The 15041-nt window shown below is 41.6% G+C and overlaps 1 protein-coding gene across 1 annotated transcript; it reads right to left on the bottom strand.

Moving 5' to 3' along the window:
• Nucleotides 1-3892: 3892 nt before the first annotated feature.
• On the bottom strand, nt 3893-14365 carry LOC131956645 (uncharacterized). The gene is made up of 10 exons (XM_059321177.1): nt 14204-14365; nt 13001-13177; nt 12493-12610; nt 11726-11840; nt 9440-9551; nt 7851-8167; nt 6559-6925; nt 5622-5743; nt 5095-5257; nt 3893-4318 (listed from the first exon to the last, which is right to left on the bottom strand). Exons 1-10 carry the CDS (start codon nt 14363-14365, stop codon nt 3893-3895), a joined length of 2079 nt encoding a protein of 692 aa, XP_059177160.1.
• Nucleotides 14366-15041: the final 676 nt, after the last annotated feature.

Here is a 15041-nt window from a genome sequence, read left to right as displayed (position 1 = left end):
CATTCAAAGATGCAGATTGTGTAATTTATATAAATCCTTATTTGAATAAGCTAATCTGGGTTTACACAATTCAAAAGGCTGGTATCACTATGAAGATAGTGGCAATATTCACACAGTGACATCTCAACTGTGGCTGTAGACTAACAATTGTACCATTCTGTATTCCTTCAATCTAGTTCTAGCCCTCCCAACCCCCATGAAATGATACTGAACTAGCAGTTTAATTGTTTCAATATGTGAACTAAATATTAAGGAGTCATTCATAAATGACGTCACGCTTTTTTTGACACCTCAGCCTACAACACCCCCCCCCCCTCAAAATTGCAGTTCAATTTTTCTTAAAACATCGATATTTTTCCAAAATCTTGTCCGAACTTTGTCAAAATAAAGTATTTTAATCAATTCCTATTAAAACAGTTTTCTAAAACGCGAAATAATGTCTAAAATTAGTTTTCTAACATTGCTTTTTTATAATGCAAAAGTGTGACGTCGCACGATCTGAACCCCCCCCCCCCCCTTCCACCTCATCACACACCATCACAAAATTACAGACCCCCCCTCCCCCCTACGAGTGTGACGTCATTTATGGATGACCCCTAAGTAGACTACCTCCAGATCTATTTTACGAGCAAGCTAGGTAACAATGTGTTATTAAAAGCTTATAAGACAAAAAAAAAGTACAGTTTGTATATGTACACAATAGTTTGATTAATGAAAATAACTCACCACAGTTGGTAGAAAAAAAATAATCTCACCGGATCACAGAATTAATCGTTCTAGTAAATTTTTTTTATTGTAATACATGTAGTTATGATTACTTTCTGTTTAGTCTTTTGATTTGTCTATACATTAACAGTGGGCAAATATATGCAGCCTAACTATATGCAGATAGATATGAAGTTGGTATATTATAAAAGCACGTGTAAAGACAAAAATGATGATAGCCTATATTTTATTATGCTTAGCTTAGTCTTTATTGTTTCCTTATAAGAACATAGATCTATCTAGTTTACACTAGGTTAAATATACAACACAAAATGTTTTTAAAATAAAAGAACCTGGTTATAGATTATGGATCTAGATCTATAACTAAATACTGATTTAATGATTAAATCATCTACTTTTACTTTAGGGTTAGGCTATATTAAGAACTTATTTTTAAAATAAAATTGTAGTTGAGTGCAGTGGCGTCATTTGGTCGGGTGTCACCCTGCATGGTAACTGGAGGGTTCACCCCCCCCCCTCTTTCAATAATTTAACAATTTTGGTTTGGTGCCACCCCTCTATTTTATTATTTTCATGGATAAAACATCTCCCACCCCCCTCCCCGCAATGGTGTCATCCGGTGCGGACCGCACTCTGCCCACAACTTATGACGTTACTGGTTTAATGAATGTGTTATTACATTTTAAGATAAAATTGATTCTAGAATCTAGGCGCCCTGTCAGATCTAGATCTAGATCTAATGAAGTAGTTCCAGATTTCTTGTCATGACACCACACGATAATAGATCTAACTAGAATACCCGTCATCCGTTGGATAACTGTGGGTTTCGGGGGTCATCCATCAAAAAACATCACGTCTGTCACTCAGAGGCATAGCGACCCTTCCCGGCGCCCGGGGACAAAGTTTTCGATTTGAACCCCCCCCCCCCCCCCCCCTCAAACTTTTGATGTGCACCCCCCCCCACTCAAACTTTCGATTTGAACCCCCCTCAACCTATCAATTTATTTTTCCAAACCATTTTGGCGCCCCAACATATGTCCCCCCCCTTCCCCCCTCCACCTCCCCACCCCCCCTTCCCCCCCCCCCGCCTCCCCTCCCCACCCCCCGCCTCCCCTCCCCACCCCCCGCCTCCCCTCCCCACCCCCCGCCTCCCCTCCCCTACCGCCCCCCCCCCCCTCCTCGGTACGCTACTGCAGTGTCACTTATCGTCACAAAAAACAGACCCCACATTCAAATATATGTTTTTTATCTTTTAAAAACACCGAAAACACCGATTTCGGACTATCCCTTCATAAACTGACGTCACAGGTGACCTACTCAACTCTACTTCACCTGCCCAGTGTCCTGCCAAGTCTCAGACAACATGTTTTTATCGTTTAAAAAACAATTCCAGCCGAGCATGTATCTGACCACACTATCCTTTCATATGCTTAGGACAAAGAAACAGATGAACTCTACTTCACCTGCCCTGTATCTTGCCAAGTTCAGATAGGCAACGTTATCATTCACATCTAAAAAAAAAAAATTGAAGAAAAAAAATCATTGATGAATTGGTCTAGAACCTGTGCCACCCACATGAGAGCCGACCTCACTACCAAGTTAGCTATTTACTCGTGACGTCACAAGTGAATTTTTATACTATACTATGTGTCTCCTTATGCAACTTGATTTACGCGTATAGATTCTAGATCTAGATCTAAAAATAAGTCTAGTAGTACTAACTTTCAAATTAAATTTTATCTTAAATAAGCCAAACAAAGATTTATATAAAATAATTAAGGCCTGAAATAGATTCTAGATGTAGAATTTACATTGAATCTAGTGACCTACATCTAGGCTAGATCTAGATCTAGGCTAGATTCATAAATTTCCTTCGATAGCTGATCTTTAGATCTAGAGAAATTTATCGTAAAACTAAATGAAAAAGACAGTTGAAAATTGATATAAGTGTTGGAACGTAATAAATACAGCAAACGGACGTATTGTTAAAGTTATTACCGACAGAAAATTAGATTTAGAACGCGTTAAACTTTTGAATGGGAACACAATTTTCTTCAATAGACGCCGCCATTTTATTGTACTAAAGAGTAAACAAAAACCTGTGACGTCACTATTCCCACAAAGTTTAGTCAAGGTTTTAACATTTAAAAAAAAAAAGGGTTATTCTGCGTAGGAATAAATCAATAAATTAATTAACGTCTTTAAATAAATTTGTGATCAACAGTCTGTCTGCATTAAAAAATTATTCTCTACCTGCATACTATTTTACAGCTTTCCAGATAGAGTCGAACATATCACAATTTTCGATCAGGCAAACAAATAAATATTCAAACATGTAAACAAACTTGACTTTTAGTAGTATAAATATAGATAGGCATAGGCATAATAATGTTTTTTAAACACTTGAAGAAGAAGAGTGAAAGTAAACAAATCTGGCGGGCATCGATGTTCAACTTTTAAGTAGGACGTGCTAGACCAAATAAAAATGATTAATGATTCCAGTCTTCAATCTGGTCCGATGTCCAATATTTTTCCACTGGCTAAATGTAAAAAGTTAAGCAACATCGCAGTAATTTATGAAAATATTTGACAGTAGGCCAATGCATTTAAATACACATTGATTTATGATATTAAAAAAAATTCAAATTTTAAGCACAAGAAATTCGGGCCAAGTCTGTGCGTTTTTTTTTAAAATCAATAGCAGAAGTTGCCAGGATTTTCGCAAAACTTTTTTTAAAAATTGGTTGAAACTGGCCTTGCATGTACGTTAGGCTCCTTTTACATGGACTTTAGTTGGAATGTGTGTCCGTTAGGCCTAAATGGGCGTGGCCAGCACAGCCTGATCGCTAATCTTTTAGAGATTAGAAAAAAAAAAACTGACGACATAGCAATGTTTTTTTTTTCAACCAAGGTAAAACAACACTGTCCAACGATAATACGGTGTTTAAAAATTCTTTAAAAAAATATTTAAAAAGGAGGTATTAGATCTAGAATCTAGGTAAGAAAAAAAATGTAAAGAAAAAACCTTTTAGATCTAGAATCTAGTTGTAGCAATTATTTTTCCTGATATTGTAAGTAGTACTAAGTAGTGTATCATGTTTTAGATTAGGTACGATACTCACACATTTTAGGCCTACAGTTCAAAACTTATTTGGTATTAATTAAGTCATCTTTGAGTGATTAGAGCTTGAAAGATATCAGTTCTAATAACATGCACCAATAGTGATGCAGCGAAACAAACCAATACAAATTCAGGTTGGAGATTTCGCCCTTTGTTTTTGGACCCCTCACTTTTCGGAGAGTCGATTTGATGTTTGTCGTTGATTGGTTGACTGATTTCTTTCCTGTCATCATTTCCTTCAACGACTACCTCGAGTTGGGTTTCATAATTGTTGCGATCGTTGTTAACATTGTTGGCGTTGTTGTCGTCCCTTTGAGAGGCTGGGTGGGGGGTTGTCGCTTCAAAAGGCGGCAGCTGGACATAGTTTTTACACAGCAAGTTGTCGCTCTTGACGATTGAGAAAAGGGCAACGATTAGATCTGATTTAGACACATCCGCCTCGAATGCGAGTGCATCGGCTACCTTCAGAACCTAGGGGAGAGATTTTTATTTTTAATGTCTGATTACTTAAGAAAATTTCAGGGGTCTCTTAAAAGAGATGGTATTAGGTGGCCCTTCATACATGATCTACCTTTGTGAGGTTTTTTTTTTTTTCGATTTTAAGAATTGGGCGATTACGTGAAAAAAAAAAAGGGGGGGGGGGGGGCTTTTTTTGTAATTAATCGCTAAGAAGTTTCAGACCCCTCTACCCTAGAGGTTATCCCATGACTTCGGATCTTGGCACTGATGTGTAATGAGGGGCAAGGCGATGGTTAGTTGTTAAAGGAGGTATGAGTTAACATTTGTGTTAAAAAAGTATTTTTTTTCAAACACTCAAATACATGCCGATTTTCTTCTATAATCGGCGACCCAAGGATAGCTGAGGTCTCCAAAAAATTTATCCCCCCCCCCCCTTTGTTCTCCAACACCCCAACCAAAACACAGTAACGCATTGTTTGAGATCTGTCAGTTTAGTAAACAGGTGAAGCCAATATTATACAGCTGTAGCATTATTATATTGGAAATTGTGTGGTCATCACTATAACCCTTCTCTCTCTATCCCAGTTACAACCAGGTACCCATGAGATCTTAGGAAAAACATTAGGGAACCCAAGGCGTCTGGGCATAGTCCTGACCATTCTTGGGCACGAACGGGAAAAAATTATGAAAAAGGAGAATGGTACCCCCCTCCCAACTTACAATTTTTGACCTAACATGTTACAGTAACACTCCGGGGGAGGGGGGTGTATACACCAGTGACGTCATACCTTGATGGTCCCCTGCAAGATATCAAAGCGCCAGTAGAGAAACTGCTCCCTCTCGTAATAGCGAGTCTTGGTCACTATGGTGTACGTGTCGTTGTTGATACGGTTGGACGCCAGGCAGCTGTACTGTAGCGGCCACGGGAGGAACACGGAACAATTCACTGGGCTGGTAGGGGCAGTAGAGTACAGGTGTAAGTTTAGACTTTTTAAAAAAAAAGAACATTAGTTAATAATATAATTAAATTGGGAAAAAAAAAAGGTTAAGCTTGTAGAGGTACAACTTTATACTTTCTTAAGGGGGCAGTAGAGTACATGTGTAAGTTTAGACTTTTTTTAAAAGGAACATTAGTTAATAATATAATTAAATTGGGTGAAAAAAGGTTAAGCTTGTAGAGGTACAACTTTATACTTTCTTAAGAAACATAGTTGATGGGGGGGGGGGGGCATTTCATTGAGTCAACAAACGCAAGGCTATGACCGAACACAATGTTGGAGCATAGCTGCCCTTTGACCCCTGACCTGAGACGAACCTGATAGAGAACTGGGTCGGCTTGCTGGATGAGTCGTAATGCAGACAGCCACCACAGTTGTGAGGGGGGGAGTTGTCCTTGAAGGCCACCTTCTCCAGACGCTGTGGGAGCTCACACGGCACCTGTTGGTAGGGGGGGGGGGGGGGAGGTGTTAAAATATTATATAATCCTCTTTAGACCTAGCGATCCATTGGGCAGATGAATTCATATGTTTCTTGGCCTCGGCATATGAAGGGAAGATGTAATCAGCACTTTGGCCAGCAGCCTTTACTTTACCTGAGTTAGGTACCTATTAGAGCTGATTAGACTCAGGGATGTTATACCGAGTTGAACCCGGAGTCGAACTCGAGACTTTCGGGTTAGCACCCCCACCCCTTCCCCCATGGGGAGAGGTGTGGGGGTAAGATATACACAACATTCATCATGTACGAAGTATATTTCAAATGTAATTTCATCGTGGTCAGATATTGTAAAAAGCTTAAAATTTAGGTGTGGCTGAGTTCTGTTTAGTTAGAGATGAGGTGGATGAGTAATGCACATCGCAAAAAAAATAAAGAAAGAAAAAGGCTCATAATAACATCACGAGGCGAGAACTGGAGTGTAATTCAGAGGGAAAGATAAAGAAAAGAAGGTAAAAAATGTCATGGTAAGAATCTTTTGAGAGGAAAACGGGAGAAGCTGGACTGACATGTCCGAAAGTGAGGAAAATAGCTACAAATTGAGTTCGTAGCTTCAAACTTAGAACATAAAAGAGCATCCATTACAGTCCATAACTCTACAGATTTTAACACATTTAGATGCGAAATTAATTTACAAAAATCAAGTAAAGATTGCTATGGAATTAAAATAGTAAGATGTTGAAAAAATAATGACAAAAGGCGAAAGTTATATAAATAATTGTGCGTTATTTTAAGAACTAACGGGTCACGACCCTGACCTCTTTAATCTGATCCATCGTCACCAGGAGCTTTGACTGCAGCTCGTGGGTCGTCTCCGATTTGACAACAAAGTTCTCAGCCTTACACACATCCGACGTCCACTTTGGGAGGGTCAGGAAATGCTCCAGCGGCCACACCAGCCGTCTGCCCATCCGGTACTTCATCACGGAGGACGTGACCTTCTCCAGTTCCAAGCAGACGTAGCGCGGGTAGCAGCCGTTGCTGAAGAGCTGGACCATGACCCGCTGGTGTTTCTTCTGGTCGGTGTCCAGGTCCAGGCACTTGTACTCGCTGGGCTCGCTGATGTTCATGGAGTAGGACTGGACCTCCATCTCCGTGTCCTTGAACTTGCTGCTCTCGATCCACCTGTCGGGGGGGAGGGGGAGGGGAGAGAGATGGAGGGAGGGGGGGTGGATGATATACTTTAATACATTATAAACTATTTTTAAAGAGAAAAATCTAACTGGACAACTATTGTATGTGTGTGCTTGAAAGTATGTGTTGGCGGGTGTTTAGTTTGACATGTCAGGGTTTCTTTCAGGCAAATTTCTAAAAACAAATTTCTAATGTTTAAGTGGGCGTGTCACCCACACACACACACATCCTTACGACTCACACCCACCTCCTTATGAATCTCACACACACACACCTCCCTACAACTCACACCCACCTCCCTAAGTATCCCTACGACTCACACCTCTCTACGACTCACACCCACCTCCCTACGACTCCCACACACCCACCTCACTACAACTCCCACACACCTCCCTACGACACCCACCTCCCTACAACTCCCACACACCCACCTCCCTACGACTCACGAACACCTACCTCACTACAACTCCCACACACCCACCTCCCTACAACTCCTACCTCCCTACGACTCCCACACACCCACCTCCCTACGACTCCCACACACCCACCTCACTACAACTCCCACACACCCACCTCCCTACAACTCCCACACACCCACCTCCCTACAACTCCTACCTCCCTACGACTCCCACACACCCACCTCCCTACGACACCCACCTCCCTACAACTCCCACACACCCACCTCCCTACAACTCCCACACACCCACCTCCCTACAACTCCCACACACCCACCTCCCTACGACTCCCACCTCCCCACGACTCCCCCACACCCACCTCCCTACGACACCCACCTCCCTACAACTCCCACACACCCACCTCCCTACAACTCCCCCACACCCACCTCCCTACAACTCCCACACACCCACCTCCCTACGACTTACACACCCACACCTCCCCACGACTCCCCCACACCCACCTCCCACGAAACTGCTCCCCAAACGTGCAGCTCCCGATGTCCGACTCTGTTTTACACAGGTCACATGACTGCGCACACAGCACGCGCTCCGGACGGTCGCAGTAGTAGGACGTCTCGTGGCACTCGTCAAGGTCGTCCTCGCACGTGCTGGAAAAGATTTTCTTGCTGAGCTTGAGCTCAATGAAGTGGGGCGTGTGCTCCACGGACATGATAGGTTCCGTCTCACAGACCAGCTTGGTGAACAGGTGGGCCTCTGCGATGTTGTTCAGGGGGTCTTTGGTGCGGAGGCAGAAGAATTTGTTGCTGTACTCTTTGTGCTGCAAGAGGGGGGGGGGGGGGAAGGATAGGTAACCGTGGAGACGGTAATCAGACAAAATCACGAGTTTTTTAATAATTTAAAAAAATAAATAAACTTACGTTTATCTGTATAAAACAACTGACCACTCTCCTGTATAAAACAATTGACCACTCACCTATAATAAAACAGAGAACCACATACCTGTGTGACTACTCACCTGTATAAAACACCTGACCACTCACCTGTGTGACCACACACCTGTGTGACCACTCACCTGTATAAAACACCTGACCACTCACCTGTATAAAACACCTGACCACTCACCTGTGTGACCACTCACCTGTATAAAACACCTGACCACTCACCTGTATAAAACACGTGACCACTCACCTGTATAAAACACCTGACCACTCACCTGTATAAAACACCTGACCACTCACCTGTGTGACCACCTGTATAAAACAAGTTACCACTCACCTGTATAAAACACCTGACCACTCACCTGTATAAAACACCTGACCACTCACCTGTATAAAACACCTGACCACTCACCTGTATAAAACACCTGACCACTCACCTGTGTGACCACCTGTATAAAACAAGTTACCACTCACCTGTATAAAACACCTGACCACTCACCTGTATAAAACACCTGACCACTCACCTGTGTGACCACCTGTATAAAACACGTGACCACTCACCTGTATAAAACACGTGACCACTCACCTGTATAAAACACCTGACCACTCACCTGTATAAAACACCTGAACACTCACCTGTGTGACCACCTGTATAAAACACGTGACCACTCACCTGTATAAAACACGTGACCACTCACCTGTATAAAACACCTGACCACTCACCTGTATAAAACACCTGAACACTCACCTGTGTGACCACCTGTATAAAACACGTGACCACTCACCTGTATAAAACACGTGACCACTCACCTGTATAAAACACCTGACCACTCACCTGTATAAAACACCTGACTACTCACCTGTATAAAACACGTGACCACTCACCTGTATAAAACACCTGACCACTCACCTGTATAAAACACCTGACTACTCACCTGTATAAAACACCTGACCACTCACCTGTATAAAACACCTGACCACTCACCTGTATAAAACACCTGACTACTCACCTGTATAAAACACCTGAACACTCACCTGTGTGACCACTCACCTGTATAAAACACGTGACCACTCACCTGTATAAAACACCTGACCACTCACCTGTATAAAACACCTGACTACTCACCTGTATAAAACACGTGACCACTCACCTGTAGTATGATGAAGGTGAAGTCGCCCAAAGTCCAGTGCGTCACACAGCTAAGATGGTGGATTCTGTTCACCCTTCCGTTCACGAAGTCTCTTGGTACACACTCCTCTCTCCTGATGAAAAATAATGTTCCATATTTCATTGAACTAATTTTTTTTTTAATTAGTATATTCGAACTCTTTGTTGATGGGGAAAAAAATGGAGTAATTCATGAGTAGTTTCCCCTAGTCCATTTAACATTAAATTACCAATGATACGCATTGATCAACTTTTGAAGCCTTTTATCATACTTAAAGTGAATCAATCTTGGAACATAGCACGCAAAGAAAATCGGCTTCAATGTGTAAGATTAGACTAGAACTTATAGATCCAACCAGAAATAATTGTACTCGAAATGAGATTTTAAAAAAAAACAAAAAAAAAAAAAAAAAAAATATTTACGGACTAAGGGAAGTAATCCTGGAAATAAATGTAAATGCAAGTTTTCCTGAGTTATGTCTCTTGTCCAAAGATAATCATTTCTGTTAGACATTTTGTTTTTCATTCAGATTCTACTTATACAATTGGATACGACTATTTAAATATTTTTTTAGTCTAAATGTCAGTAGATAATTAGACAAATTTGCATTTAACAAAAATACCATAAAAACGAAAAAAGAATATTTGTTACTTTACATAATAGAACCAGTTAGACTGTGTTAACGTAAGGCCATAATATAACCTTTGCTAATGTCACCCTTTCGTTTTCGGGAGCTGGCATGACATTTATTCCATCTGAACATCCAGCATCAGACCGTCTGTCATCCAGCATTTGTTTATCTCATCCATCTCCCGTTAACCCATCGTTAAAAAAATGTGGCATTACCCGGCGTCAGACTAGAATGTTCCAGAGCTTTACGTCGACTTCCTACGTTGCGATGTTAACTGCCGTGTTATTTTGATTGTTTTTACATACATATTTTTTATACCTGCATTGTAAACATCATCGATGGAAAAGGTTACATTGTGCTCATATAGTTCTGGGGAACATTGATAGTTTTTACTTTCTCGTATATACGTAGTATAGAGAAAGTATTGTAATCGTGCAAAAAAAAAAAATCGAGATTTTTACAAATCTCGACGTTTTACACCTCACTGATACGGAAAAACATAATTTTGCAATCTTGTCCGTATGTCTGTCTGTGTGTGTGTGTGTGTGTGTGTCTGTGTGTCTGTGTGTCTGTCTGTGTGTAAACACGATTACTTGAGTACCGTTACAGCTAGGTTGATGGAATTTCATATATAAGTATTATATCAAAATCGTAGATCCGTATCAACTTTTGAGCGATTTCCGATAACCGGAAGTGGTACTTTTTCTACTTTGAATTTTTCAAAAGCCTATAACTTGAGTACTAATTCAGATAGATAAATGAAATTTCACATGTAAGTAAAAGATCTAATTCTCTACCTTCTATCAAATTTTGAGTAATTTTCGTTGACCGGAAGTACTAATTTACGCTATTTCCGATTTCTCAAAAAACGCATGTAAATTTATAAAGTACTAATAATAATGCGCACTGTTACGCACATTTGGTTTTGGTGCTCGCTTGGTGCGCAATTTTTTTTTCTACTAGATTTTATTCTATTTTTAAAAGTTTGAGTAAACAAAAATCATGTCTATATTCCGAGTTAACATCCCACGTAGTGTTATATTAGAATATTCGAGAAAGTTTAGGGGAGATCACTCCCGGTTTATTTCATTCAGGTATAGGGTAAAGTTGATGGTTTTTTCATTCAGGTATAGGGTAAAGTTGATGGCTTTTTCATTCAGGTATAGGGTAAAGTTGATGGTTTTTTCATTCAGGTATAGGGTAAAGTTGATAGTTTTTTCTCAGGTCTAGGGTAAAGTTGATAGTTTTTTTCATTCACGTCTAGGGTAAAGTTGATGGTTTGGTCATATAGGTATGTGGGAAAGTTGATGATTTGCTCATTTAGATTTAAAAAAAAACACCTCGTTTTTTAACCCTAGGTCTAGGGAAAAGTTATTTTGTTTACACGCCTATACGTCCAAGGTCGTTTAGTGTTTACCCAAATACGTTTAAGGCAGTTTCTTCCGGGCATCTCTTCGGGGGTGCTACCCCCTCCCACCCGGAGAAAAAAGTCTGAAAGAAACACTGGTTTGGGGTAATTTTTAGTTTACTTATCCACAGGCGTCCATGCCCGGTGACCCACACAAATCACGTGACTAAACAAAATAAATACTGTGTTAAATAAAACAAAAAAGTGACCCCGAGGGGTTCAAGGTCACCTGAAGTTCAAAGTTATCCCGCTGTTCTTGTCGCACTCGCTCTCCAGGCGGATCAGCTGGATGTCGGTGCAGATGTCTGACGAGTTGGGGTAGAAGGCCCGGATGTTGTAGCCGCCTGCAGCACCACCGGAAGTGACGTTTTAGTTTGAAAAGGTCAAGGTCGTTGAGATGGTGAATGTCGTGAGTGAAGTGTGCACACACATTCACCAAATGTCGCAGTTTTGAGTCTAGTTTGATTTTTGTTTATTTGTAAGGTACATGTAAGTGGCCAACGCTAATGTCATTTAAGTCTCAAGTGTTTATAATAAAACATTAAATAAAAATTGACATTACAAATGTGGTTTAAGCTGAACTGTTTCTTGACATTAGAATTGTCATTGTTTAAGCTAACTGTATATGGACGTTACAAATGTCGTGGTTTAAGCCTAGAAGTACGTGGACATTACAAATGTCGTGGTTTAAGCCTAGATGTATAAGGGCATTACAAATGTAGTTGTAGCCTGTCTGTATATAAAGATAAAAATGTCTTCGCAAATGCCTAACTCTATGGATATTACAAGTGTCGTTAAATAAGTCTAACTCTATGGACATTACAAGTGTCGTTAAATAAGTCTAACTCTATGGACATTACAAGTGTCGTTAAATAAGTCTAACTCTATGGACATTACAAGTGTCGTTAAATAAGTCTAACTCTATGGACATTACAAGTGTCGTTAAATAAGTCTAACTCTATGGACATTACACACGTGACCAAATGTCCAGGTTACCTGAGAACGGGCAGGTGACGGACGAGTTGTAACCGACCCGGACCAACGGGTAGTTGTCGTAGGCCATGGCCGAGTCTTCACAGTCGATGGTCGAGGCGTTGTTGCTCTTCCGCGACACCTGGGGGTAGCGAGACAGAGAGGTCAAGGTCAAGCCCAGCGCCAGCAATGATTGGATTATGTATTCTAGGTCAATCTACACGGCTACAGGACATTACCCCCCGTATTTACCCTCGGAGAAGTTACCCCCCTGTCTATTATTCCCCCCCCCCCGGGAATTTACACTCCCCCCTCTAGTTAGAATCCTAACTCTAACTCAAATTCTATACCTATATATTACCTTATTTAAGAAAAAGACCAAACTCAAGCATTCACTTCAGCATTAACCCCCCCTCCCCCCCTCCCCCGAAGTGATGTCTGAAAGAAATTCTGAACCCTAGTCCTAATCCTAGCCATAGCCCTAACCAATTGACCGTGACCCTAGAAGAGATTGACCTTGACCGTAACTGACCTTGAACTGGACGATGGTGTCGCCCCTGGGGATGAACTGCATGCAGAAGAAGGACGTGCCGCCGTTGTTCTTCTCGTACACGATGTACTTGCCCTCGTCTTGTAGACTGTAGCACTGACGGACGTACACGAGGTTCTGGCCCATCGAGGTGGGTTCACGCACTTTAATCTCTGTCGGCTGCTCGAGGTACAGGGTCGGTGGGTAGAGGGTCGGTGGTTAGAGGGTCGGTGGGTAGAGGGTCGGTGGTTAGAGGGTCGGTGGGTAGAGGATTGGTGGTTAGAGGATTGTATGTTAGAGGATTGGTGGTTAGATGATTGTATGTTAGAGGGTTGGTGGTTAGATGATTGTATGTTAGAGGATTGGTGGTTAGATGATTGGTGGGTAGAGGATTGGTGGTTAGAGGATTGGTGGGTAGAGGATTGGTGGGTAGAGGATTGGTGGTTAGATGATGGGGCTATATGATTGGTGGTTAGAGGATTGGTGGTTAGAGGGTCGGTGGGTAGAGGATTGGTGGTTAGATGATTGTATGTTAGGGGATTGGTGGTAAGAGGATTGTATGTTAGGGGATTGGTGGTAAGATGATTGGTGGCTTGATGATTGTATGTTAGGGGATTGGTGGCTAGATAATTGTATTTAGAGGATTGGTGGCTAGATGATTGTATTTTAGAGGATTGGTGGCTAGATGATTGTATTTTAGAGAATTGGTGGTTAGATGATTGTATGTTAGGGGATTGGTGGCTAGATGATTGTATTTTAGAGGATTGGTGGCTAGATGATTGTATGTTAGGGGATTGGTGGCTAGATGATTGTATTTTAGAGGATTGGTGGCTAGATTATTGTATTTTAGAGGATTGGTGGCTAGATGATTGTATTTTAGAGGATTGGTGGTTAGATGATTGGTGGCTAGATGATTGGTGGTTAAATAATTGGTAGTTAGATGATTGTATGTTCGAGAATTGGTGGCTAGAGACTTGCTGGTTAGGAGATTGGTGGATTGATAGCGGATTGGGTGTTTGGTGGTTAAAGGTTTGATGGTAATATTGAAATTATCTTGAACTTTTTATGTTAAAACAACTCTATGAGTTGTTATCTACTCTTCGGTATCTACTGTCCTGTGTAGTTTTAAATCATGTTGTCCTGGAGGACTATTTACAGTCTGTAGGACTTATTATCCTGTAGGACTTATTATCCTGTAGGACTCACCATGAAAATGGCGAAATGGTTCCCCTCCTTGTAGTCACCCTGCCAGGAGTTAGCGCCCTTTCTGGTCATGAACTCAGGAAAAGTGCAGAGGGCGCTAGAGGGCACCAATAGGTCAGCCGTGACCATCAGCAGGTGCACCAGGATCACGTGATACTCACTCATGGCGTCTGCTGGTCTGTTGGGGAAGAGAGGAGATTATTATTTATTTATTGATTTTTTTCAATTTATTCAACACTTAATCAAAATAAAGTCATGAGGTATATGGGATGTTACTTTTGAAAGACGTTTAGAAGAAAATTGTTATTAGCATGCAGCCAAATGTAAGGGTACGGGATGGATGGATGGATGTAGAGGTTAGTGGTCTGTTGGTTTAGGGTTGTGGTAGGGGTGGGGTCAGGGTTAAGGGTTAGGAGGTCTGAGGGTAGGGGCTTGTCATGATAGGGATGAATGTAGGGGTTGTCATCTATGGGTTGGGGATGAATATCTGGGAGTAGAGGTTTGGTTCTGAGGCTAGTGGGTGTCAAGTGGTTGAAGATTTTATGGTAGAGAGTAGGGGATAGAAGGAAGTAGGTGGGTGTGTGAGGGTTTGGAGCTGGGGGTTTGAGGGTAGGGGCTGGTTGAAGTTAATCCTGGGGGTAGAGGCTGGGGGTTTGAACGTAAGGATGAATGTCAGTTGGAAGTGTCCGGGGGGTCTGGGGTAGACTTTGTGTCTGAGGGTAGCTGTAGATTTCTTTCGTTAGGGGCGGGGTCTTAGGGTAACTGTCCGTGTAGACTATGTGTGAGTCGGGGTGGGGTTAGTAATACAAACACATAGGCAAGGAGAGAGGACAGGTCTTAC

The sequence above is a fragment of the Physella acuta genome, unplaced genomic scaffold, assembly GCF_028476545.2.
Source record: "Physella acuta isolate Inbredline_101_S28 unplaced genomic scaffold, ASM2847654v3 ptg001166l, whole genome shotgun sequence".
NCBI lineage: Eukaryota > Metazoa > Mollusca > Gastropoda > Physidae > Physella > Physella acuta.
The sequence above is the reverse complement of the archived record's forward strand: the minus strand, read 5'-3'. Positions and strand labels throughout refer to the sequence as shown.